Here is a 26,094-nt window from a genome sequence, read left to right on the forward strand (position 1 = left end):
CAGGTACAGCACGGGGTTAGATACAGAGTAAAGCTCCTCTACACTGTCCCCATCAAACACTCCCAGGACAGGTACAGCACGGGGTTAGATACAGAGTAAAGCTCCCTCTACTACTGCCCCATCAAACACTCCCAGGACAGGTACAAGCACGGGGTTAGATACAGAGTAAAGCTCCCTCTACACTGTCCCATTCAAACACTCCCAGGACAGGTACAGCACGGGGTTAGATACAGTGTAAAGCTCCCTCTACACTGTCCCCATCAAACACTCCCCGGACAGGTACAGCATGGGGTTAGATACAGAGTAAAGATCCCTCTACACTGTCCCCATCAAACACTCCCAGGACAGGTACAGAGTGAATTGGATCGAGGACAAACCTGTAAACAATGTCTTTACACCAACACACGGACATTATTTTGATATTTTGATACACCAGCCCCCTGACAGGGACTCGGTGACATTACAAACATGTTGCTGGGTTTGAGAATATTTTAGCTCCGACACACGCGCCTCTGGATTGGCACCAACCCAGTTTCTCGCAGGAGTGCCATTAGTGTGAGCCGATTGTAGTGTTGAAAGGTTCGTCCTGTCTGACAGCCTTTACCGCTGCTATGTCTTTGCAGAATGTACTGAGCTGACAGTGTGTTAAGGGTGTGGGCAACGCTGCTGGTGAAGACACAGTGCTGGCTGAGTGAATCAGTGACTTGCTGCACACATTCTGTTGAAGGCAGGAACCTGGACCCAGGCACAGGAACCAGGCGGTGAACTGTTCCTAGACTTCACTTTGCTGAAGGAGTGAAACGACGGCAGCTGCCTCTGAAGCTTTGTTCGAATGTGGAAGTTTGGATCAGGTCAGGGTATTGATATTTGGATAAGTTGCAGAATTGTTTGCTACACTACGTGCTCAGTTACATAACTGGACATGGCCCTCTGGCCCCAGGGTCATTGTCCTGATTTATTTTTTTGCTCTGGCAGTTGTGAACAGCTGGTGTTGACACGGGTGTGACGATGGTGGGTTTTTATACAAACTAAGCCTTTGCCCCCACCCCCTCCCCTCTGGACACAAACAATAAAAGGAGCGTCAGTATTTGAAGACCAGAGAGGTGCAGCTTAAAGCAGCTGATGGACCTCAGAGAGGGGACTCCCAAAAGTGGAAGCTGGTTGTCCACATCCCTCTCATCACAGATTGTCCTCCCCTGTCGCGCGGGCTCATGGTCACATCACTCTGGCTTGGGCAACTTTGCTGCTTCACATCATTTTACAGCATCTCCTGGGTTTCTCACTGGGAGTCTCCTCCACGGGCGCTTTGAACTTAACCAAAGGGGGATCTCCACTGGCGGGAGTGAAGAAGACAGAGTTCTGTTGGGGTTGGGTTGGGGTCAGGGGTTGGGACAGATTGCTATCGGCTGCTTCGCCGCTGGCTAACTCCTCGGGGGGCACTTGCTTCTGGAGCTTGGCGGCCGAGCGCTGCTTCTTCAGGTCAGCCAAGGTGTGGTGGGATTTCTCCTTGTTGAGGTCGGAGGGCGGTTCCTCTCTGGAGACTGGCTCGGAGGATGAGTTCCCATCCGGCCTCCTGGCTTCCTGCTCTGGAACAGAATCGGACGGCAGCCAGTCAGAGGTAGCAACTGCGGAACCATTCCGCAAAGTCGGCTCACCGCCGGCCCATCCCCCCTCAAGCGGATCGGCATCGCCTTTCACTGCCTTGGCTGTGACACTCTGAAACAGAAAGGATTGGACCGGTATCAGCTGACAAATCAAGATGGCGTGTCACTGAGAACATTCCGGAGCATTGTCGACTCATTCCCATCTTGCTGTTACTCCAGTATTTATACCCATTTGGAAACAAATTGTCTCATTAGCGATAGACAGCACGGTTTTGTGAAGGGGAGGCCGTACCTCACTAACTTGATTGAGTTTTTTAAGGAGGTGACAAAGATGAGTGATGAGGGGAGGATGGTGGATATTGTTTACATGGACTCAGCAAAACCTTTGACAAGGTGCCTCATGGCAGACTGGTACAAAAGGTGAAGTCACATGGGATTAGAGGTGAGATGGTAAGATGGATACAGAACTGGCTCGGTCATAGAAGGCAAAGGGTAGCAGTAGAAGGGTGTTTTTCTGAATGGAGGGTTGTGACTAGTGGTGTTCCACAGGAATCTGTGCTGGGGCCTCTGTTGTTTGTAGTGTACATAAACGATTTGGAGGAAAATGTAGCCGGTCTGATTAGTAAGTTTGCGGATGACACCAAGGTTGGTGGAGTGGCAGATAGTGTTGAGGATTGTCAGAGGATACAGCAGGGTATAGATAGGTTGGAGACTTGGGCAGAGAAATGGCAAATGGAGTTTAATCCAGACAAATGTGAGGTAATGCATTTTGGTAGGTCTAACATAGAGGGGAAATATACCGCAAATGGCAAAACTTAGGAATATAGAAAGACCGAGAGATCTGGGAGTGCAGGTCCACAGATCTTTGAAGGTGGCAACACAAGTGGGCAAAGGTAGTCGAGAAAGCATACGGAATGCTTGCCTTCATTGGATGGGGCATTGAGTATAAAAACTGGCAAGTCATGTTGCAATTGTATAGAACCTTGGTAAGGCCGTACTTGGAATATTGCGTACTATTCAGGTTGCCACACTACCAGAAGGATGTGGAGGCTTTGGAGAGGGTGCAGAGGAGGTTTACCAGGATGTGGCCTGGTCTGGAGGGTGTTAGCTATGCGGAGAGGCTGAATAGACTCGGACTATTTTCATTAGAAAGACGGAGGTTGAGGGGTGGCCTGATAGAGGTCTACACGATTATGAGGGGCACGGATAGAGTGGCTGGGCAGGCACTCTTTCCCAGGATGGAGGGGTCAGTCACCAGGGGTCATAGGTTTAAGGTCCATGGGGCAAAGTTTAGAGGATATGTGTGAGGCAGGTTTTTTACACAGAGGGTGGTGAGTGCCTGGAACGTGTTGCCAGGAGATTGTGGAAGCAGATACATTAACGGCGTTCAAAAGGCATCTTGACAATACATGGATAGCATGGATACAGTTTTAGGAAGTGCTGAGGGCTTTGGCCAAGGCTGGTATCATGACCAGTACTGGCTCGGAGGGCCGAAGGGCCTGTTCCTGTGCTGTATTCTTTGTTGAATGGGTCACAAATCCCAGAGTACAAACTGATCAATTACAGAGGGCTTTGGGATAGAGCTGGGGAGGGGAGTGTGCTGAGAGTTGGGATCTTGTCCTGGATCCTAACAAATGTTCGGATCTGGTCCAGGACCCTAACAGATGTTGGGGTCTGGTCAGGAATCTGAACAACTGGAACATTGCTGCTGGTGGAGGTAGATGGAACGGTCAGGCTGGGAGCAAGCTGGTGAATTAAATGACACACAGAAGCTGGGCCTCATGCTTGTGGACTGAATGAGGTATTCTGCAAAGCGGTCTCTCACTCTGTGTTTGGCCTCCTTATTGGGACAGGAGGCTATATCGGCGGCAGCAAATAGAGAGACTAAACAAAGCAGGACAGGCACGTGGTTGTTACACTTGGGGAATGTTTGGAGTTGGTACAGTCAGGAGGACCCCCAGCCTCTGCACTGTTGGGTGGTGTCGGAGACGATGGACGAGCAGCCTGAATCTCGATCCCAGATATAGAGTTAATCAGCAATGCTGCACACAACAGCAGTTTATGTGACTGTTCGCTGTTCAATGTGACTGAAGGCCCATGGAGATGCTGCCCTGGGTACTCTGCCCTGACTAGGTGGGGTGGCGCCCTTACCAATTCGTACTGCTTGAGCTCGGAGTCAGTCAGCGCATCGTCATCCTCGTCATCCTGCAGCTCGGGGTCACCCTCCTTATGGCCCACTTGCTGCCAGATGTTAGCTTCCTCTTTGTGCTCCTTCCGGTACATATTGTGGCGCTCCGTCATGCTGACCTTCCGCACAACCTTCCTGTTATTGGAGAGGAGAGGGCAGTGAAGCAGGGGCTATTCGCTTTACAATATTGCCAATTGAGGTCAGATTGAATCTTAACGGACAGCTCTCCGGAAAGCCCCGGACACGGCAATATTTTATACAGCCCGGTAAATACACCACCTTGAATCACGTGGGTTTCAGCACATTCTGCACCAGGGTGCTGAAATCAGCCTGTACACAGGGTATCGGCAACAGCAGCCTGTACGCAGGGTATCGGCCTGTACACAGGGTATCGGCCTGTACACAGCGTATCGGCCTGTACACAGGGTATCGGCCTGTACACAGCGTATCGGCAACAGCAGCCTGTACACAGCGTATCGGCCTGTACACAGCGTATCGGCCTGTACACAGGGTATCGGCCTGTACACAGGGTATCGGCCTGTACACAGCGTATCGGCCTGTACACAGCGTATCGGCCTGTACACAGCGTATCGGCCTGTACACAGCGTATCGGCCTGTACACAGCACAGCAGCCTGTACACAGCACATCGGCCTGTACACAGGGTATCGGCCTGTACACAGGGTATCGGCCTGTACACAGGGTATCGGCCTGTACACAGGGTATCGGCCTGTACACAGGGTATCGGCCTGTACACAGCGTATCGGCCTGTACACAGCGTATCGGCCTGTACACAGCGTATCGGCCTGTACACAGCGTATCGGCCTGTACACAGCGTATCGGCCTGTACACAGGGTATCGGCCTGTACACAGGGTATCGGCCTGTACCCTCTGCTCCGTGTACTGGATCCCTCAGACTGTCCCTCACCCTCTGCTCCGTGTACTGGATCCCTCAGACTGTCCCTCGCCCTCTGCTCCGTGTACTGGATCCCTCAGACTGTCCCACACCCTCTGCTCCCCGTACTGGATCCCTCAGACTGTCCCTCACCCTCTGCTCCCCGTACTGGATCCCTCAGACTGTCCCTCACCCTCTGCTCCGTGTACTGGATCCCTCAGACTGTCCCACACCCTCTGCTCCCCGTACTGGATCCCTCAGACTGTCCCTCACCCTCTGCTCCGTGTACTGGATCCCTCAGTCTGTCCCTCACCCTCTGCTCCCCGTACTGGATCCCTCAGACTGTCCCACACCCTCTGCTCCCCGTATTGGATCCCTCAGACTGTCCCTCACCCTCTGCTCCGTGTACTGGATCCCTCAGACTGTCCCTCACCCTCTGCTCCGTGTCCTGGATCCCTCAGACTGTCCCTCACCCTCTGCTCCGTGTACTGGATCCCTCAGACTGTCCCTCACCCTCTGCTCCCCGTACTGGATCCCTCAGACTGTCCCTCACCCTCTGCTCCGTGTACTGGATCCCCAACACTGTCCCTCACCCTCTGCTCCCCGTACTGGATCCCTCAGACTGTCACTCACCCTCTGCTCCCCGTACTGGATCCCCAACACTGTCACTCACCCTCTGCTCCGTGTACTGGATCCCTCAGACTGTCCCACGCCCTCTGCTCCCCGTACTGGATCCCTCAGACTGTCCCACGCCCTCTGCTCCCCGTACTGGATCCCTCAGACTGTCACTCACCCTCTGCTCCCCGTACTGGATCCCTCAGACTGTCCCGCACCCTCTGCTCCGTGTACTGGATCCCTCAGACTGTCCCACACCCTCTGCTCCCTGTACTGGATCCCTCAGACTGTCCCACACCCTCTGCTCCCCGTACTGGATCCCTCAGACTGTCCCTCACCCTCTGCTCCCCGTACTGGATCCCTCAGACTGTCCCTCACCCTCTGCTCCGTGTACTGGATCCCTCAGACTGTCCCACACCCTCTGCTCCCCGTACTGGATCCCTCAGACTGTCCCTCACCCTCTGTTCCGTGTACTGGATCCCTCAGACTGTCCCTCACCCTCTGCTCCCCGTACTGGATCCCTCAGACTGTCCCTCACACTCTGCTCCCCGTACTGGATCCCTCAGACTGTCCCTCACCCTCTGCTCCGTGTACTGGATCCCTCAGACTGTCCCACACCCTCTGCACCCCGTACTGGATCCCTCAGACTGTCCCTCACCCTCTGCTCCCCGTACTGGATCCCTCAGACTGTCCCTCACCCTCTGTTCCGTGTACTGGATCCCTCAGACTGTCCCACACCCTCTGCTCCCCGTACTGGATCCCTCAGACTGTCCCTCACCCTCTGCTCCCCATACTGGATCCCTCCGACTGTCCCTCACCCTCTGCTCCGTGTACTGGATCCCTCAGACTGTCCCTCACCCTCTGCTCCCCGTACTGGATCCCTCAGACTGTCCCTCACCCTCTGCTCCCCGTACTGGATCCCCAACACTGTCACTCACCCTCTGCTCCGTGTACTGGATCCCTCAGACTGTCCCTCACCCTCTGCTCCGTGTCCTGGATCCCTCAGACTGTCCCTCACCCTCTGCTCCGTGTACTGGATCCCTCAGACTGTCCCTCACCCTCTGCTCCCCGTACTGGATCCCTCAGACTGTCCCTCACCCTCTGCTCCGTGTACTGGATCCCCAACACTGTCCCTCACCCTCTGCTCCCCGTACTGGATCCCTCAGACTGTCACTCACCCTCTGCTCCCCGTACTGGATCCCCAACACTGTCACTCACCCTCTGCTCCGTGTACTGGATCCCTCAGACTGTCCCACGCCCTCTGCTCCCCGTACTGGATCCCTCAGACTGTCCCACGCCCTCTGCTCCCCGTACTGGATCCCTCAGACTGTCACTCACCCTCTGCTCCCCGTACTGGATCCCTCAGACTGTCCCACACCCTCTGCTCCGTGTACTGGATCCCTCAGACTGTCCCACACCCTCTGCTCCCTGTACTGGATCCCTCAGACTGTCCCACACCCTCTGCTCCCCGTACTGGATCCCTCAGACTGTCCCTCACCCTCTGCTCCCCGTACTGGATCCCTCAGACTGTCCCTCACCCTCTGCTCCGTGTACTGGATCCCTCAGACTGCCCCACACCCTCTGCTCCCCGTACTGGATCCCTCAGACTGTCCCTCACCCTCTGTTCCATGTACTGGATCCCTCAGACTGTCCCTCACCCTCTGCTCCCCGTACTGGATCCCTCAGACTGTCCCTCACACTCTGCTCCCCGTACTGGATCCCTCAGACTGTCCCTCACCCTCTGCTCCGTGTACTGGATCCCTCAGACTGTCCCACACCCTCTGCTCCCCGTACTGGATCCCTCAGACTGTCCCTCACCCTCTGCTCCCCGTACTGGATCCCTCAGACTGTCCCTCACCCTCTGTTCCGTGTACTGGATCCCTCAGACTGTCCCACACCCTCTGCTCCCCGTACTGGATCCCTCAGACTGTCCCTCACCCTCTGCTCCCCATACTGGATCCCTCCGACTGTCCCTCACCCTCTGCTCCGTGTACTGGATCCCTCAGACTGTCCCTCACCCTCTGCTCCCCGTACTGGATCCCTCAGACTGTCCCTCACCCTCTGCTCCCCGTACTGGATCCCCAACACTGTCACTCACCCTCTGCTCCGTGTACTGGATCCCTCAGACTGTCCCTCACCCTCTGCTCCCTGTACTGGATCCCTCAGACTGTCCCTCACCCTCTGCTCCCCGTACTGGATCCCTCAGACTGTCCCTCACCCTCTGCTCCGTGTACTGGATCCCTCAGACTGTCCCTCACCCTCTGCTCCCCGTACTGGATCCCCAACACTGTCACTCACCCTCTGCTCCCCGTACTGGATCCCTCAGACTGTCCCTCACCCTCTGCTCCGTGTACTGGATCCCTCAGACTGTCCCACACCCTTTGCTCCCCGTACTGGATCCCTCAGACTGTCCCTCACCCTCTGCTCCGTGTACTGGATCCCTCAGACTGTCCATCGCCCTCTGCTCCATGTACTGGATCCCTCAGACTGTCCCACACCCTTTGCTCCCCGTACTGGATCCCTCAGACTGTCCCTCACCCTCTGCTCCCCGTACTGGATCCCTCAGACTGTCCCACGCCCTCTGCTCCCCGTACTGGATCCCTCAGACTGTCCCACGCCCTCTGCTCCCCGTACTGGATCCCTCAGACTGTCCCTCACCCTCTGCTCCGTGTACTGGATCCCTCAGACTGTCCCTCACCCTCTGCTCCCCGTACTGGATCCCCAACACTGTCACTCACCCTCTGCTCCCCGTACTGGATCCCTCAGACTGTCCCACACCCTCTGCTCCCCGTACTGGATCCCCAACACTGTCACTCACCCTCTGCTCCCCGTACTGGATCCCTCAGACTGTCCCACACCCTCTGCTCCCCGTAGTGGATCCCTCAGACTGCCCCTCACCCTCTGCTCCGTGTACTGGATCCCCAACACTGTCACTCACCCTCTGCTCCCCGTACTGGATCCCTCAGACTGTCCCTCACCCTCTGCTCCGTGTACTGGATCCCTCAGACTGTCCCACACCTTCTGCTCCCCGTACTGGATCCCTCAGACTGTCCCTCACCCTCTGCTCCCCGTACTGGATCCCTCAGACTGTCCCTCACCCTCTGCTCCGTGTACTGGATCCCTCAGACTGTCCCACACCTTCTGCTCCCCGTACTGGATCCCTCAGACTGTCCCACACCCTCTGCTCCCCGTACTGGATCCCCAACACTGTCACTCACCCTCTGCTCCCCGTACTGGATCCCTCAGACTGTCCCTCACCCTCTGCTCCCCGTACTGGATCCCCAACACTGTCCCACACCCTCTGCTCCGTGTACTGGATCCCCAACACTGTCCCACACCCTCTGCTCCCCGTTCTGGATCCCTCAGACTGTCCCTCACCCTCTGCTCCGTGTACTGGATCCCCAACACTGTCACTCACCCTCTGCTCCCCGTACTGGATCCCTCAGACTGTCCCACACCCTCAGTCTATCCCACACCCTCTGCTCCCCGTACTGGATCCCTCAGACTGTCCCACACCCTCTGCTCCCCGTACTGGATCCCCAACACTGTCCCTCACCCTCTGCTCCCCGTACTGGATCCCTCAGACTGTCCCACACCCTCTGCTCCGTGTACTGGATCCCTCAGTCTATCCCACACCCTCTGCTCCCCGTACTGGATCCCCAACACTGTCACTCACCATCTGCTCCCCGTACTGGATCCCTCAGGCTGTCACTCACCCTCTGCTCCCCGTACTGGATCCCTCAGACTGTCCCTCACCCTCTGCTCCCCGTACTGGATCCCCAACACTGTCACTCACCCTCTGCTCCCCGTACTGGATCCCTCAGGCTGTCCCTCACCCTCTGCTCCCCGTACTGGATCCCCAACACTGTCACTCACCCTCTGCTCCCCGTACTGGATCCCTCAGACTGTCCCACACCCTCTGCTCCGTGTACTGGATCCCCAACACTGTCACTCACCCTCTGCTCCCCGTACTGGATCCCTCAGACTGTCCCTCACCCTCTGCTCCCCGTACTGGATCCCTCAGACTGTCCCTCACCCTCTGCTCCCCGTACTGGATCCCTCAGTCTGTCCCACACCCTCTGCTCCCCGTACTGGATCCCTCAGGCTGTCCCTCACCCTCTGCTCCCCGTACTGGATCCCCAACACTGTCACTCACCCTCTGCTCCGTGTACTGGATCCCCAACACTGTCACTCACCCTCTGCTCCCCGTACTGGATCCCTCAGGCTGTCCCTCACCCTCTGCTCCCCGTACTGGATCCCTCAGACTGTCCCACACCCTCTGCTCCGTGTACTGGATCCCCAACACTGTCACTCACCCTCTGCTCCCCGTTCTGGATCCCTCAGACTGTCACTCACCCTCTGCTCCCCGTACTGGATCCCCAACACTGTCACTCACCCTCTGCTCCCCGTACTGGATCCCTCAGACTGTCCCTCACCCTCTGCTCCCCGTATTGGATCCCTCAGGCTGTCCCTCACCCTCTGCTCCCCGTACTGGATCCCTCAGTCTGTCCCACACCCTCTGCTCCCCGTATTGGATCCCTCAGACTGTCCCTCACCCTCTGCTCCCCGTACTGGATCCCTCAGTCTGTCCCACACCCTCTGCTCCCCGTACTGGATCCCTCAGGCTGTCCCTCACCCTCTGCTCCCCGTACTGGATCCCCAACACTGTCACTCACCCTCTGCTCCCCGTACTGGATGTCCGTCTCTGTAAGGCTGTCTTGTGTTTGTCGTGTGATTTGATGATTGCCTCGTGCTTGTGCTTCAGTTCCAGCATCTTTCCCCGAACTTCGTCATCCCCACACACATCTGTAAAATAGAGGCAATGACTGAGTCAGGCAGACAGACACTGAGGTGGTCAATTCACCAGAGGGCAGTGTAAGGCTGCCTTCTTTGATAGTCGAGTAGCAACTGCACAATATGGGAGTAAAGCCGAGAGGCAGCATCTCCCCCCCCCTCAGTAAAAGACAATACTGACAATGATCACCAGATCGGGAAATTCTGTCTCAGTTTGATGACCTTTTATAAGAACTCTCTCGCTCTCTGAACAGAAATGAAGGTCACAGAAAGGTGAACTCTAGTTCGCTCTCACAGTTGCTGCCGGATCTGATGAGACAGTCGAGCAGTTTGTGTTTTTATTCCAGTTTTCCAGATTGTGCAGTATTTGCGTACAGAATCTAGCTTCGGAGACTGGGCCAAAATGTGGCAGATGGAGTTTAATGTGGATAAGTGTGAGGCCATCCATTTTAGCCGATAAAATGTAAAAGGCAACTTATTATCTAAAGGGCGGCAGCGGCAGCAACTTCCCTTGCTGCTCACTCTCCTCTAGCCGGTTCCAAACTGGCCAGCTTTATTTATGGAGGGAATCTGCCAATGATTTCTCCGCCCCCCCCCCCACCTCAATGGGGAATCTCATACTCCCAAAGGATTGTGGGATTGCCATTAGTCCCCAGCCAGTGGTCAGCAAACAGGTCCATACTCTTTAGAGTTTAGAAGAATGAGGGGAGATCTAATTGAGATATACAAGATGATAAATGGTGTGGATAAAGTAAACGTGGAGCAGATGCTTCCTCTTGTGGGGCATTCTAGAACGAGAGGTCATAGTCTCAGGATAAGGGGTAGCAAATTTAAAACGGATATCAGGAGAAACTGCTTCACCCAAAGGGCTGTGAATATGTGGAATTTCGCTACCCCAGAGTGCGGTGGATGCTGGGACAGTGAGTAAATTTAAGGAGGAGTTAGACAGATTTCTAATTGGTAAGGGGTTGAAAGGTTATGGAGAACGGGCAGGACGGTGGAGTTGAGGCCAGGATGGGATCAGCCATGATCGTATTGAACGGTGGAGCAGGCTTGAGGCTAAATTGCCGACTCCTGCTCCTGGGTCATGTGTTAGAATATACATATATAGAAAATAGAGTGCAGAAGGAGGCCATTCGGCCTATTGAGTCTGCACCGACCCACTTAAGCCCTCACTTCCACCCCATCCCTATAACCCAACAACTCCTTCTAACCTTTCGTTGGTCACTAAGGGCAATTTATCATGGCCAATCCACCGAACCGTGTTCTAGGGAGGAGATGCTCTGGCTGAATTTGCAATCCAGATCTTGATCTTTAATATTGTAGGTAGCAGATGAGGAACATAGCAGCCATCATAGAATAGCGGAGCAGATTCGATGGGCCAAATGGCCTAATTCTGCTCCTACATTTCATGAACTTATTGAGCTGGGGGCAAGGGCGGTAAAGTTCAAGGAGTACAGATTGAGAATATTCACACACATCCAGCGGGAACTCCGTTGTTTGTACTGTACATAAACGATTTGGAGAAAAATGATTAGTAGGTTTGTAGATGAAACCAAGGTTGGTGGAGTGGCAGATAGTGTTGAGGATTGTCAGAGGATACAGCAGGACATAGATAGGTTTGAGAATTGGGCAGAGAAACGGCAAATGGAGTTTAATCCGGACAAATGTGAGGTAATGCATTTTGGTAGGTCTAACATAGAGGGGAAATATACCGTAAATGGCAAAACTCTGAGGAATATAGAATATCAGAGAGATCTGGACGTACAGGTCCACAGATAAAGAACAATGAACAAAGAAAAGTACAGCACAGGAACAGGCCTTTCGGCCCGCCAGGCTTGAGCTGACCATGCTGCCCGTCTAAACTAAAATCTTCTACACTCCCTGGGTCCGTATCCCTCTATTCCCATGCAATTCATGTGTTTGTCAAGATGCCCCTTAAATGTCACTATCGTCCCTGCTTCCACCACCTCCTCCGGCAGCGAGTTCCAGGCACCCACTACCTTCTGTGTAAAAAAACTTGCCTCGTACATCTCCTCTAAACCTTGCCCCTCTCACCTTCAACCTATGCCCCCTAGTAATTGACCCTTTACCCTCGGGAAAAGTCTCTGACTATCCACTCTGTTTATGCCCCTCATAATTTTGTAGACCTCTATCAGGTCGCCCCTCAACCTCCGTTGTTCCAGTGAGAACAAACCGAGTTTATTCAACCTCTCCTCATAGCTAATGCCCTCCATACCAGACAACATCCTGGTAAATCTCTTCTGTACCCTCTCTAAAGCTTCCACATCCTTCTGGTAGTGTGGCGACCAGAATTGAACACGATACTCCAAGTGTGGCCTAACTAAGGTTCTATACAGCTGCAACATGACTTGCCAATTCTTATACTCAATGCCCCGGCCAATGAAGGCAAGCATGCCGTATGCCTTCTTGACTACCTTCTCCACCTGTGTTGCTCCTTTCAGTGACCTGTGGACCTGGACACCTAGATCTCTCTGACTGTCAATACTCTTTTTTTTTTTTAAATAATTTTTATTGAAAGAGTTTTTCCATACAAACATTTACCCCTACTAATTTTTAAATTATTTACAACACAATCCCTCTAGGTAAATGTCCCTCCCTCGCCCGCCCTCTCGCGCGCACCAGTCCTCCCCCCCCCCCCCCCCCCCCCAGGCAACCTTAACAAACAAGGCAGCCTGCAGTTTCAGACATGAGCAGCGAGCAGACTTGCCCGCGTTACAGTCGTGCATGTCCCCCCACGGCCCTTGCTGCCCCCCCTCCCCTCCCCCCCTCCCTCCCCCCTCCCCCCCCCCCCCCCCCCCCCCCCCCCCGGGTTGCTGCTGCCACGACCCCGAACGTCTATCTCTGATCTAAAAAGTCAAGGAAAGGTTGCCACCGCCTGGCGAATCCCTGTACCGACCCTCTCAGGGCAAATTTGATCCTTTCTAGCTGAATATAGCTAGCCATATCATTAATCCAAGTTTCAACGCTTGGAGGCCTCGCGTCCTTCCATTGAATTAATATCCTTCGTCGAGCCACTAGGGACGCAAAGGCCAGTATTCCGGCCTCCCTAGCCTCCTGTACCCCCGGTTCTACCCCGACCCCAAAGATCGCCAGCCCCCATCCTGGTTTGACCCTGGACCCCACCACCTTCGACACCGTCCTTGCCACCCCCTTCCAGAACCCTTCCAGCACCGGACATGCCCAGAACATATGCACATGGTTCGCTGGGCTTCCCAGACATCTGACACACCTGTCCTCACCCCCAAAGAACCGGCTCATCCTTGTCCCCGTCATGTGAGCTCTATGCAGCACCTTAAATTGAATGAGGCTCAGTCTCGCACACGAGGAGGAAGAGTTGACCTTCTCCAGTGCATCCGCCCACGTCCCGTCTTCTATCTGCTCTCCCAGCTCCCCTTCCCACTTGGCTTTCAGTTCCTCCCCTGATGCTGCTTCCGCCTCCTGCATTATCTTGTAGATGTCTGATATCTTCCCCCCTCCGACCCAGACCCCCGAGAGCACCCTATCACTCGCCCCCTTACTGGGGAGCAGGGGAAACCCCTCCACCTGCCGCCTAGCAAATGCCTTCACTTGTAGATATCTGAACATGTTTCCCGGGGGGAGCTCAAACTTCTCCTCCAGCCCTCCCAGGCTCGCAAACCTCCCCTCTATAAACAGGTCCTTCAGCTGCCGTATGCCCACCCTGTACCAGCTCTGAAATCCCCCGTCGATGTTCCCCGGGATGAATCTATGGTTCCCTCTTATTGGCGCCGCCAACAGACCTCCCATTTCCCCCCTATGTCGCCTCCACTGCCCCCATATCTTGAGGGTGGCCGCCACCACCGGGCTCGTGGTGTACCTCGTGGGGGGGAGCGGCCATGGTGCCGTTACTAGGGCCCCCAGGCTTGTGTTGCCACAGGACGCCCTCTCCATTCGTTTCCAAGCTGCCCCCTCCCCTTCCATCATCCACTTGCGCACCATTGACACATTTGCCGCCCAGTAGTACCCCGAGAGATTGGGCAGTGCCAGCCCTCCACTGTCCCTACTCCGCTCCAAAAAGACCCTCCTCACCCTTGGGGTGCCATGCGCCCACACGTAGCTCATGATGCTACTCGTCACCTTTTTGAAGAAGGCCCTAGGGAGGAAGATGGGCAAGCACTGAAATAAAAACAAGAACCTTGGGAGGACCGTCATTTTGATTGACTGCACCCTCCCCGCCAGCGACAACGGTACCATGTCCCACCTCTTAAACTCCTCCTCCATCTGTTCCACCAGCCTGGAAAAGTTCAACTTGTGGAGGGTCCCCCAGTTCCTTGCCACCTGCACCCCTAAGTACCTAAAGCTCTTTCCTGCTCGCTTGAAGGGGAGTCTCCCAATACCCTCTCCCTGGTCCCCCGGGTGTATCACAAAAACCTCGCTTTTGCCCAAATTTAATTTGTACCCCGAAAAGTCCCCAAACTCTGCTAATAGTTCCATTATCTCCGGCGTTCCCCCTTCTGGGTCTGCCACGTACAGCAGTAGATCATCCGCATACAGCGATACTCGATGTTCCTCCCCTCCCCTAGTCAGTCCTCTCCACCCCCCTGAACCCCTCAGTGCCATCGCCAACGGTTCAATCGCCAGTGCGAAAAGTAGGGGGGATAGGGGACATCCCTGCCTGGTCCCTCGGTGGAGCCCGAAATACTCCGACCTCCTCCCGTTTGTCACTACACTCGCCGTCGGGGCCGAGTAGAGCAGCTTCACCCACTTAATAAACCCTTCCCCAAACCCAAACCGTTTCAACGTCTCCCACAGGTACTCCCACTCCACCCTATCGAATGCCTTCTCCGCGTCCAGCGCTACCACTATCTCAGCCTCCCCCTCCACTGCCGGCATCATAATTACATTCAGCAATCTCCGCACGTTCGTGTTGAGCTGCCGCCCCTTCACGAACCCCGTCTGGTCCTCATGGATTACCCCTGGCACACAATCCTCTATTCTAGCTGCCAGGATCTTTGCCAGCAACTTGGCATCCACGTTCAGAAGCGAGATAGGCCTGTAGGACCCGCACTGCACGGGGTCTTTATCCCGCTTCAATATCAGGGAGATCAGAGCCTGCGACATTGTCGGGGGCAGAACCCCCCCCTCTCGCGCCTCATTAAAGGCTCGTACCAGTACCGGTCCCACCAAGTCCACATTTTTCTTATAGAATTCCACCGGGAACCCATCTGGCCCCGGCGCCTTCCCCGCTTGCATCTGACCTATTCCCTTGACTAGCTCCTCTAGCCCTATTGGCGCCCCCAGCCCTTCTACCAGCCCCTCCTGGACCCTTGGGAACCTCAATTTGTTTAGGAAGTCCTCCATTCCCCCTCTCCTCGTCGGCGGCTCAGACCGATACAACTCCTTGTAAAAATCCCTGAAGACCCCGTTCACTTCTTGCCCCTTCTGCACTACCTTCCCGCCCCTCTCCTTCACTCCCCCAATCTCCCTAGCCGCATCTCGTTTGCGAAGCTGGTGTGCCAGCATCCTGCTCGCCTTTTCCCCATACTCATAGACCGCGCCCTGTGCCCTTCTCCACTGCGTCTCTGCCTTCCTGGTGGTCAGCAGGTCGAACTTGACCTGCAGGCTGCGCCGTTCTCCCAGCAGCCCCTCCTCTGGTGCCTCCGCATATCTCCTATCCACTTCCAATAGCTCCCCCACCAGCCTCTCCCTCTCCTGCCTCTCCTTTCTTTCTCTGTGCGCCCTTATGGAGATCAGCTCTCCCCTGATCACTGCCTTCAGGGCCTCCCAAACCATCCCCACCTGCACCTCACCCGTGTCATTCAAGTCCAGATAGCTTTCAATGCTCTTCCGGACCCTTTTACACACCTCGTCGTCCGCTAACAGCCCCACATCCAGCCGCCACAGCGGGCGCTGGTCCCGCGCCTCCCCCATTTCCACATCCACCCAATGCGGTGCATGATCAGAGATCGCAATGGCCGAGTACTCAGCTTCCCGTACCCTCGGGATCAGCCCCCTGCTCAACACGAAGAAATCGATTCTGGAGTACACTCTATGGACGTGGGAGAAAAAGGAATACCCCCTCGCCCTCGGCCTACCAAACCTCCATGGGTCTACTCCTCCCATCTGCTCCATGTACCCCCTCAGCACTTCTGCCGCTGCCGGCCTCCTATTGGTCCTTGAGCTCGATCTGTCTAGCCCGGGGTCCAGCACTGTGTTAAAGTCCCCCCCCATGATCAAGCCCCCTGCCTCCAGTCCCGGAATGAGGCCCAATAGGCGCCTCATAAAACCCGCGTCATCCCAGTTCGGGGCATATACGTTGACCATCACCACTTTCTCCCCCTGCAGCTTACCCTTCACCATCACATACCTACCCTCCTTATCCGCCACCACCTCCTCCGCCACGAACGACACCCTCTTTCCCACCAGAATCGCCACCCCCCGGTTCTTTGCGTCCAATCCAGAGTGGAACACCTGTCCCACCCACCCCCTTCTCAGGCGAACCTGGTCCACTACCTTCAGATGGGTCTCCTGTAACATTGCTACATCAGCCTTCAGTCCCTTCAGGTGTGAGAATACCCTTGATCTCTTGACCGGCCCATTCAACCCCCTCACGTTCCAAGTGATCAGCCGGGTCGCGGGACGACCCGCCCCCTTCCCCTGCCGATTAGCCATGTCCTGTTCCCTGCTCGCCCCGGGTCGACCCTTCCCTTCTGACCCGCTCCCCATGGCGATGTCCCCCTCCCCCCACCTCTCCAGCCCTCCACTTCCCGTTTCTGGTCTTTTCAGCAGCAACCCGGTATCCCTCCCTAACCCCCCTCCCCCCCCACCCCCAGGCTAGGACCCCTCCTAGCCGCGATGTACCCTCCATCGTACTCCCGTAAGTCAGCTGGTTCACGCTGACCCGGCTGCTCCTGCCACACTCCGACTCCCCCCGGCTCGGGGGGGGGGGGGGCCTCCCCCCCCTTGCCACTCCTCCCTGGCCCCGCTCCAGCGCGGGAAAGGTCGCCATTGCTAGCCACGCCCCGCACTCCTCCCCTCCCCCCTCCTCTGCCCCGCGCGCGGGAAAACAGAGGAAAGCCCGCGCTTTCGCCCTGCCACACCCCACCCCGCCATCTTCAGTTCCACCCCCGTCCCCGTCCATGCCTGTAAAAGAACCCCCCCTAGGAACCCATATCCCCGATCTGCTCTCCCCCCCGTCCCACCTCCCCAACTTAACATTATAAATAACAGATAAATAACAAATAACAATGTACTTAACAGTCGCCCTCTACCAAACAGCATAAATAACCATAAATAACCATGAATAACCACAATAGCAATAACTAAGGGAAGTTGGCAAAGGGGGAAAAAACATCAGAAGAAAAACCACAGCAAGAGTTCAAAATCCAAACAAAGAATTCAGCAGAAAGTACCCGAGCGGCTACGGCCGCCAAGTATCCCCTGGGTCTAATTCGAGTCCAGTTTCTCTTCCTGTACAAAGGCCCACGCCTCCTCTGGGGACTCAAAATAGTGGTGTTGGTTCCTGTAGGTGACCCACAAGCGCGCTGGCTGCAGCATTCCGAACCTGATCCGTTTTGCATGTAGCACCGCCTTCGTCCGGTTGTACCGGGCCCGCCGCTTTGCCACCTCCGCACTCCAGTCCTGGTAGACCCTCACCGTCGAATTCTCCCACTTGCTGCTCCTTTCCCTCTTGGCCCACTCCAGCACTCTCTCACGGTCGCTGAGTCGCTGGAACCGCACCAGCACCGCCCTCGGGGCTCATTTGCTCTTGGCCTCCTAGCCATGACCCTGTAGGCCTCTTCCAGCTCCAGGGGCGAAGGGACGGCCCCTGCCCCCATCAGGGAGCTCAGCATTTCTGCTACATATCCCGGGAGGTCTGACCCCTCCAGGCCTTCTGCCAGGCCCAAGATCCTCAGGTTCTTCCGCCTCATTCGGGTATCCAGCTCCTCAAAACGGCTCTGCCATTTCAGGTGGAGTGCCTCGTGCACCTCTACCTTTCCCACGAGGACCGTGGCCTCCTCCTCCCTCACAGTCATCTCCTGTTGCAGCTCCCGAATCGACGCCTCTTGGGTCGCCTGGGCTCCCATCAGCCTGGTGGTCGTCGCATTCATTGACTCCAAGAGCTCCATTTTCAGCTCCGTAAAGAAGCGCAGGAGAGCGGCCTGCTGCTCCTCCGCCCATTTCCTCCATTCCTCGGGTGCGCCACCGGCCGCCATTTTGGTCTTCTTCCCCCGCTTTTTTTTGGGAGCTGCTGTTGCTTCCTGTACCACCCCACTCCGGGTACCGACCATAAAGTTGGTCTGGTTCTCTTCAGGGAGCCTTCCCCCACCGGGATTTGTCCTTACAGCGCCGTTGGGGCCCTCCAATCGGCCCGAAAACACCTTTGTAGCAGGAGCAGCCAAACGTGCGACTTAGCTGGTCATAGCCGCAACCGGAAGTGACTGTCAATACTCTTGAGGGTTCTACCATTCACTGTATATTCCCTCCCTGCATTAGACCTTCCAAAATGCATTACCTCACATTTGTCTGGATTAAACTCCATCTGCCATCTCTCCGCCCATCTCCAAATGATCTAAATCCTGCTGTATCCTCTGACAGTCTTCATCGCTATCCGTAATTCCACCAACCTTTGTGTTGTCCACAAACTTACTAATCAGACCAGTTACATTTTCCTCCAAATCATTTATATATACTACAAACAGCAAAGGTCCCAGCACTGATCCCTGCGGAACACCACTAGTCACAGCCCTCCAATCAGAAAAGCACCCTTCCATTGCTACTCTCTGCCTTCGATGACCGAGCCAGTTCTGTATCCATCTTGCCAGCTCACCCCGATCCGTGTGACTTCACCTTTTGTACCAGTCTGCCATGAGGGACCTTGTCAAAGGCCTTACTGAAGTCCATATAGACAACATCCACTGCCCTACCTGCATCAACCACCTTTGTGACCTCCTCGAAAAATCTTTGAAAGTGGCAACACAAGTGGACAAGGTAGTCGAGAAAGCATACTGAATGCTTGCCTTCATTGGACGGGGCATCGAGTATAAAAACTGGCAAGTCATGCTACAGTTGTATAGAACCTTGATACGGCTGCACTTGGAATATTGCGCACAATTCTGGTCGCAACACTACCAGAAGGGTGTGGAGGCTTTGGAGAGAGTGCAGAGGAGGTTTACCAGGATGTCGTCTGGTCTGGAGGGTGTTAGCTATGCGGAGACGCTGAATAGACTCGGACTATTTTCATTAGAAAGACGGAGGTTGAGGGGTGACCTGATAGAGGTCTACAAGATTATGAGGGGCACGGATAGAGTGGATGGGCAGGCACTCTTTCCCAGGGTGGAGGGGTCAGTCACCAGGGGTCATAGGTTTAAGGTCCGTGGGGCAAAGTTTAGAGATGTGTGAGGCAGGTTTTTTACGCAGAGGGTGGTGAGTGCCTGGAACGTGTTGCCAGGGGAGATTGTGGAAGCAGATACATTAACGGCGTTCAAAAGGCATCTTGACAAATACATGGATAGGATGGGTATAGAGGGATACGGCACTAGGAAGTGCTGAGGGGTTTGGCCAAGGTTGGTATCATGACCGGTACAGGCTTGGAGGGCCGAAGGGCCTGTTCCTGTGCTGTATTGTTCTTTGAAAAAGTTACCCAGAGGTTTAAGAGGATAAAATTCTTTTCACTCTTTCATGGGATGTGGGAGTCGCTGGCTAGGCCAGCATTTATTGCACATCCCTCGTTGCCCTTGAGAAGGTGGGGGTGAGCTGCCTTCTTGAACCGCTGCAGTCCGAGGTGTAGGTACATCCACAGTGCTGTTAGGGAGGGAGTTCCAGGATGTTGCCCCGGCGACAGTGAAGGAACGGCCGATGTATTTCCCAGTCAGGCTGGTGAGTGACTTGGAGGGGAACCTCCAGGTGGTGGGGTTCCCAGGTATCTGCTGCCCTTGTCCTTCCAGATGGTAGTGGTGGTGGGTTTGGAAGGTGCTGCCTGAGGAGCCTTGGTGAGTTATTGCATCGTGTAGATGGTACACACGGCTGTCACTGGTGGAGGGAGTGAATGTTTGTGGAAGGGGAAGCAATCACGCGGGGCTGCTTTGTCCTGGATGGTGTTGAGCTGGTTGTTATGAACATGTGCTTTACTTTAAACAATCATTTTAACCCATGGCTGGAAACTTGAATTAAACCTTTAAGTACTGGCTTTTTAAAAACTCGGAAGTGAACAGAACTGGAACTGTTTGTGCTATTGAGGAGGGTTTAACCGACACAGAGGGTTTCTGGAAACAGGAGGTAATAATAGAGAGGAAACAAAATGATGTGGAGATAGAACATAGAACAGTACAGCACAGAACAGGCCTTTCGGCCCTCAATGTTGTGCCGAGCAATGATCACCCCACTCAAACCCCACTTTTAGGACACTACGGGCAATTTAGCATGGCCAATCCACCTAACCCGCACATCTTTGGACTGTGGGAGGAAACCGGAGCACCCGGAAGAAACCCACACACACAGGGGGAGGACGTGCAGACTCCACACAGACAGTGACCCAGCCGGGAATTGAACCTGGGACCCTGGAGCTGTGAAGCATTTATGCTAACCACCATGCTACCCTGCTGCCCCAGGTATCTGTCCTTTCCTTTGTTGTTTATTTTGATAGAATGAAAAATGTCTTCGATAAAATTATTTAAAAAGGAACGAGGGAGCAGTTTTAAGTTAATGAGTAAAAGAAACAATGGAGACAAGAGAAGTTTTTTCAGACAGCAAGTGGTTCAGCGTCACGCAGCCAGAGTATCTCAGAAGCAGGTTCAATAGAGGCTTTCAACAAGCAATTGGATAAATCTCAAGTGGAATAAATTTACAGGATTATAGGGAAACGTTGGGAGCGGGATGAGCAGAATTCCAGATGCAGAGACACGATAGGCTGAATGGTTCCAGCATCAGAGGAGGCCATTCTTTTTTCTATATTCATTGACAGGATGTGGGTGTCGCTGGTTAGATCAGCATTTATTGCCCATCCCTAATTGCCCTTCAGAAGGTGGGGGTGAGCTGCCTTATTGAACCGCTGCAGTACACGTGGTGTAGGTACACCCACTGTGCTGTTAGGGAGCGAGTTCCAGGACGTTGCCCCGGCGACAGTGAAGGAACGGCCGATACATTTCCCAGTCAGGGTGGTGAGTGACTGGGAGGGGAGCCTCCAGGTGGTGGGGTTCCCAGGTATCTGCTGCCCTTGTCCTTCTAGATGGTAGTGGCCGTGGGTTTGGAAGGTGCTGCCTGAGGAGCCTTGGTGAGTTACTGCAGTGCATCTTGTAGATGGTACACACGGCTGCCACTGTGCGTCGGTGGTGGAGGGAGTGAATGTTTGTGGAAGGAGGAGCAATCAGGCGGGGCTGCTTTGTCCTGGATGGTGTTGAGCTTCTTGAGTGTTGTTGGAGCTGCGCTCATCCAGGCAAGGGGAGAGTTTTCCATTACGCTCCTGCCTTGTGCCTTGTAGATGGTGGACAGGCTTTGGGGGGTCAGGAGGTGAGTTACTCGCTGTAGGATTCCTAGCCTTTGACCTTCCCTGGTAGCCACAGTATTAATGTGGCTGGGTCCAGTTCAGTTTCTGATCAATGGTAGCCCCCAGGATGTTAATTGTGGGGGATTCAGCGATGGTAATGCCATTGAATATCAAGGGACGATGGTTATATCCTCCCTTGCAGGAGATGGTCATTGCCTGGCACTGTGTGGCGCGAATGTCACTTGTCAGCCCCAAGCCAGGATATTGTCCAGGTCTTGCTGCATTTGGGCTTCTGAGGAGCCCAAATTATCTGAGGAGTCGCGAATGGTGCTGAACATTGTGCAGCCATCCGCAAACATCCCCACTTCTGACCTTATAATGGAAGGGAGGTCATTGGTGAAGCAGCTGAAGATGATTCCATGTACAGGAATATTGTTTGATAAATGAATATTTCAGCTCTATTTTTGTTTCAACACAAGGTCTCAAGTACCTCAAAGCCAAAATCTCACAACGTGATTGTGACAGTGGTTTCTGCTGGGCTAATCAGTGGCATACCAAGTTGAATGAATATAAGTGATGAGAGTGAGCCATACCTATTGGAGTCTCGTCCAAGAAGGATCGAGTATTCAGATTGGCTCCATGACCCACCAGCAGTTCCACCATGTGAACCTGTAACAGTCAAAGGTGTTCATAACTACAATGGGATAGTTAGATCGTAGCTTCATCCTCCCCACATCCCATCCCCTAATACAATGGGATAGTTAGATCGTAGCTTCATCCTCCCCACATCCCATCCCCTAATACAATGGGATAGTTAGATCGTAGCTTCATCCTCCCCACATCCCATCCCCTAATACAATGGGATAGTTAGATCGTAGCTTCATCCTCCCCACATCCCATCCCCTAATACAATGGGATAGTTAGATCGTAGCTTCATCCACCCAACATCCCATCCCCAAATACAGAACCCCTCCCCCCCCCCCACACCGGCATCGAAATACAGAACAGATCCCTCCCCACATGGGCCCCCCACCCCACACGGGCCCCCCACCCCACACGGGCCCCCCTCCCCACACGGGCCCCCCTCCCCACACGGGCCCCCTCCCCACACGGGCCCCTCCCCACACCGACCCCCCTCCCCACGCCGACCCCCCTCCCCACACCGACCCCCCTCCCACACCGACCCCCCCCCCACACCGACCCCCTCCCCACACCGAACCCCTCCCCACACCGACCCCCCCCCCACACCGACCCCCCTCCCCACACCGACCCCCCTCCCCACACCGACCCCCCTCCCCACACCGACCCCCCTCCCACACCGACCCCCCTCCCCACACCGACCCCCCTCCCCACACCGACCCCCCTCCCCACACCGACCCCCCTCCCCACACCGACCCCCTCCCCACACCGGCCCCCTCCCCACACCGGCCCCCTCCCCACACCGACCCCCTCCCCACACCGGCCCCCCTCCCCACACCGGCCCCCCTCCCCACACCGACCCCCTCCCCACACCGACCCCCTCCCCACACCGACCCCTCCCCACACCGACCCCTCCCCACACCGACCCCCTCCCCACACCGACCCCTCCCCACACCGACCCCCTCCCCACACCGACCCCCTCCCCACACCGACCCCCTCCCCACACCGACCCCCTCCCCACACCGACCCCCTCCCCACACAGGCCCCTCCCCACACAGGCCCCTCCCCACACAGGCCCCTCCCCACACAGGCCCCTCCCCACACAGGCCCCTCCCCACACCGGCCCCTCCCCACACCGGCCCCTCCCCACACCGGCCCCTCCCCACACCGACCCCTCCCACACCGACCCCTCCCCACACCGACCCCTCCCCACACCGACCCCTCCCCACACCGACCCCTCCCCACACCGGCCCCTCCCCACACCGACCCCTCCCCCCCACACCAGCATCAAAATACAGAACAGACCCCTCCCCACACAGGCCCCTCCCCACACCGGCCCCTCCCCCCCACACCAGCATCAAAATACAGAACAGACCCCTCCCCACACAGACCCCTCCCCACACAGACCCCTCCCCGCACAGACCCCTCCCCGCACAGACCCCTCCCCGCACAGACCCCTCCCCGCACCGACCCCTCCCGGCACCGACCCCTCCCGGCACCGACCCCTCCCGGCACCGACCCCTCCCCGCACCGACCCCTCCCCGCACCGACCCCTCCCCGCACCGACCCCTCCCCGCACCGACCCCTCCCCGCACTGACCCCTCCCCACACCTGCCCCCAGATACAGAACAGACCCCTCCCCACACCGGGGCCCCTCCCCACACCGGGGCCCCTCCCCACACCGGGGCCCCTCCCCACACCGGGGCCCCCCTCCCCACACCGGGGCCCCCCTCCCCACACCGGGGCCCCCCTCCCCACACCGGGGCCCCCCTCCCCACACCGGGGCCCCCCTCCCCACACCGGCCCCCCGCCCCACACCGGCCCCCCGCCCCCACACCAGCATCAAAATACAGAACAGACCCCTCCCCACACAGACCCCTCCCCGCACAGACCCCTCCCGGCACAGACCCCTCCCCGCACCGACCCCTCCCCGCACCGACCCCTCCCCGCACCGACCCCTCCCCGCACCGACCCCTCCCCGCACCGACCCCTCCCCGCACCGACCCCTCCCCGCACCGACCCCTCCCCGCACCGACCCCTCCCCACACTGACCCCTCCCCACACCTGCCCCCAGATACAGAACAGACCCCTCCCCACACCGGCCCCTCCCCACACCGGGGCCCCTCCCCACACCGGGGCCCCTCCCCACACCGGGGCCCCTCCCCACACCGGGGCCCCTCCCCACACCGGGGCCCCCCTCCCCACACCGGCCCCCCTCCCCATACCGGTCCCCCGCCCCCACACCGGCCCCCCTCCCCACACCGGCCCCCCGCCCCCACACCGGCCCCCCGCCCCCACACGGGCCTCTCCCCACACGGGCCCCTCCCCACACGGGCCCCTCCCCACACGGGCCCCTCCCCACACGGGCCCCTCCCCACACGGGCCCCTCCCCACACCGACCCCTCCCCGGCATCGAAATACAGAACCGACCCCCTCCCCACACCGACCCCCTCCCCACACCGACCCCCTCCCCACACCGACCCCCTCCCCACACCGACCCCCTCCCCACACCGACCCCCTCCCCACACCGACCCCCTCCCCACACCAACCCCCCAGATACAGAACAGACGCCTCCCCACACCGGCCCCCCAGATACAGAACACACCCCTCCCCATATCGACCCTTCCCCACACCGACCCCTCCCCCCGATACAGAACAGACCCCTCCCCACAGCAGCCCCTCCCCACACCAACCCCCCAGATACAGAACAGATGCCTCCCCACACCGGCCCCCCAGATACAGAACACACCCCTCCCCACATCGACCCTTCCCCACACCGACCCCTCCCCCCAGATACAGAACACACCCCTCCCCACATCGACCCTTCCCCACACCGACCCCTTCCCCCAGATACAGAACAGACCCCTCCCCACTGCAGCCCCTCCCCACACCGACCCCCAGATACAGAACAGACCCCCCCAGACCGACCCCTCCCCACACCGACCCCTCCCCACACCGACCCCTCCCCACACCGACCCCTCCCCACACCGGACCCCAGATACAGAACACACCCCTCCCCACACTGGCCCCTCCCCATACCGACCCCCCAGATACAGAACAGACCACTCCCCACGCCGGCCCCTCCCCACACCGACCCCCCCAGATACAGAACAGACCCCTCCCCAGCTGATAACCTGTTCAGCGCACACTTCCCGAGGTGCCCCCTCCCTACCACCGATTCAGGGTGCCCCCTCTCTCCACGACCCCACCACCAATTCAGGGAACCCCCTTCCCCCCACCCCCACTCAATATAGGACCCCACCCCACCCCCGATTATATGGCATGGCTCCCTGCCCCCCGCCCCCATCGCAGATTACAGGGCATGCCCCCCCCCCCCCCAATCACCTGTTACAGGGAACGGCTCCCCCCACCCCCTCTCCAATACAGGACCTGACCATCCAGTGCTAATACACAGCAGTGTACTGAAGCCATGTCAATGTGTTTGCAGTGAAATGCACTCACCTGTCCCCAGCAAGCTGCAGCGTGCAGTGGCTCCCAGCCATCACCATCTTTCACATCCACTTTCGCTTTGTGACCCAGTAACAGTTCTGCAGCTTCTGTGTAGCCATTCGCTGCAGCGATGTGGAGCTAAACAACAGAACAAAGTAACACAGACGCTGTCATCTCAACCTTCCTCTGTCACGTACACGCCGAACTGGCCATTTTCAATTCTGACATCTACATTTATAACGAGAATCAGTCACTGTGAAGCCAGCAACTGAACACTCAATTGAAAGGGGCATATTACTCAAAATGCTTCACAAGACATTTCATTGGAAAACTTTACATTGAACTGTTCGCCTCTTTCATTGGCTGCAATCTTAATAATCTTAATAGCCAGAGTAAGCATTTTATATTCCTTTACAATGTCATGATTTTGTGCTTTCAAAGTTT

General features: G+C 56.5%; 1 protein-coding gene across 2 annotated transcripts in view; it reads right to left on the reverse strand.

Moving 5' to 3' along the window:
* Positions 1 to 237: 237 nt before the first annotated feature.
* ppp1r16a (protein phosphatase 1, regulatory subunit 16A) overlaps positions 238 to 26,094 on the reverse strand; it is a 131,340-nt gene continuing 105,483 nt past the window's right edge. For both annotated transcript variants that reach the window (XM_038798711.1, XM_038798712.1), the window contains exons 7-11: positions 25,663 to 25,788; positions 22,155 to 22,230; positions 9,977 to 10,106; positions 3,756 to 3,927; positions 238 to 1,716 (exon numbers count right to left, since the gene is read on the reverse strand). In XM_038798711.1, coding sequence (XP_038654639.1) covers positions 1,249 to 1,716; positions 3,756 to 3,927; positions 9,977 to 10,106; positions 22,155 to 22,230; positions 25,663 to 25,788 — 972 coding nt within the window. In that variant the 3' untranslated portion in view covers positions 238 to 1,248. The remainder of the gene's footprint in view (positions 1,717 to 3,755; positions 3,928 to 9,976; positions 10,107 to 22,154; positions 22,231 to 25,662; positions 25,789 to 26,094) is intronic.

This window comes from Scyliorhinus canicula, chromosome 5 (assembly GCF_902713615.1).
Source record: "Scyliorhinus canicula chromosome 5, sScyCan1.1, whole genome shotgun sequence".
NCBI classification, from domain to species: domain Eukaryota; kingdom Metazoa; phylum Chordata; class Chondrichthyes; order Carcharhiniformes; family Scyliorhinidae; genus Scyliorhinus; species Scyliorhinus canicula.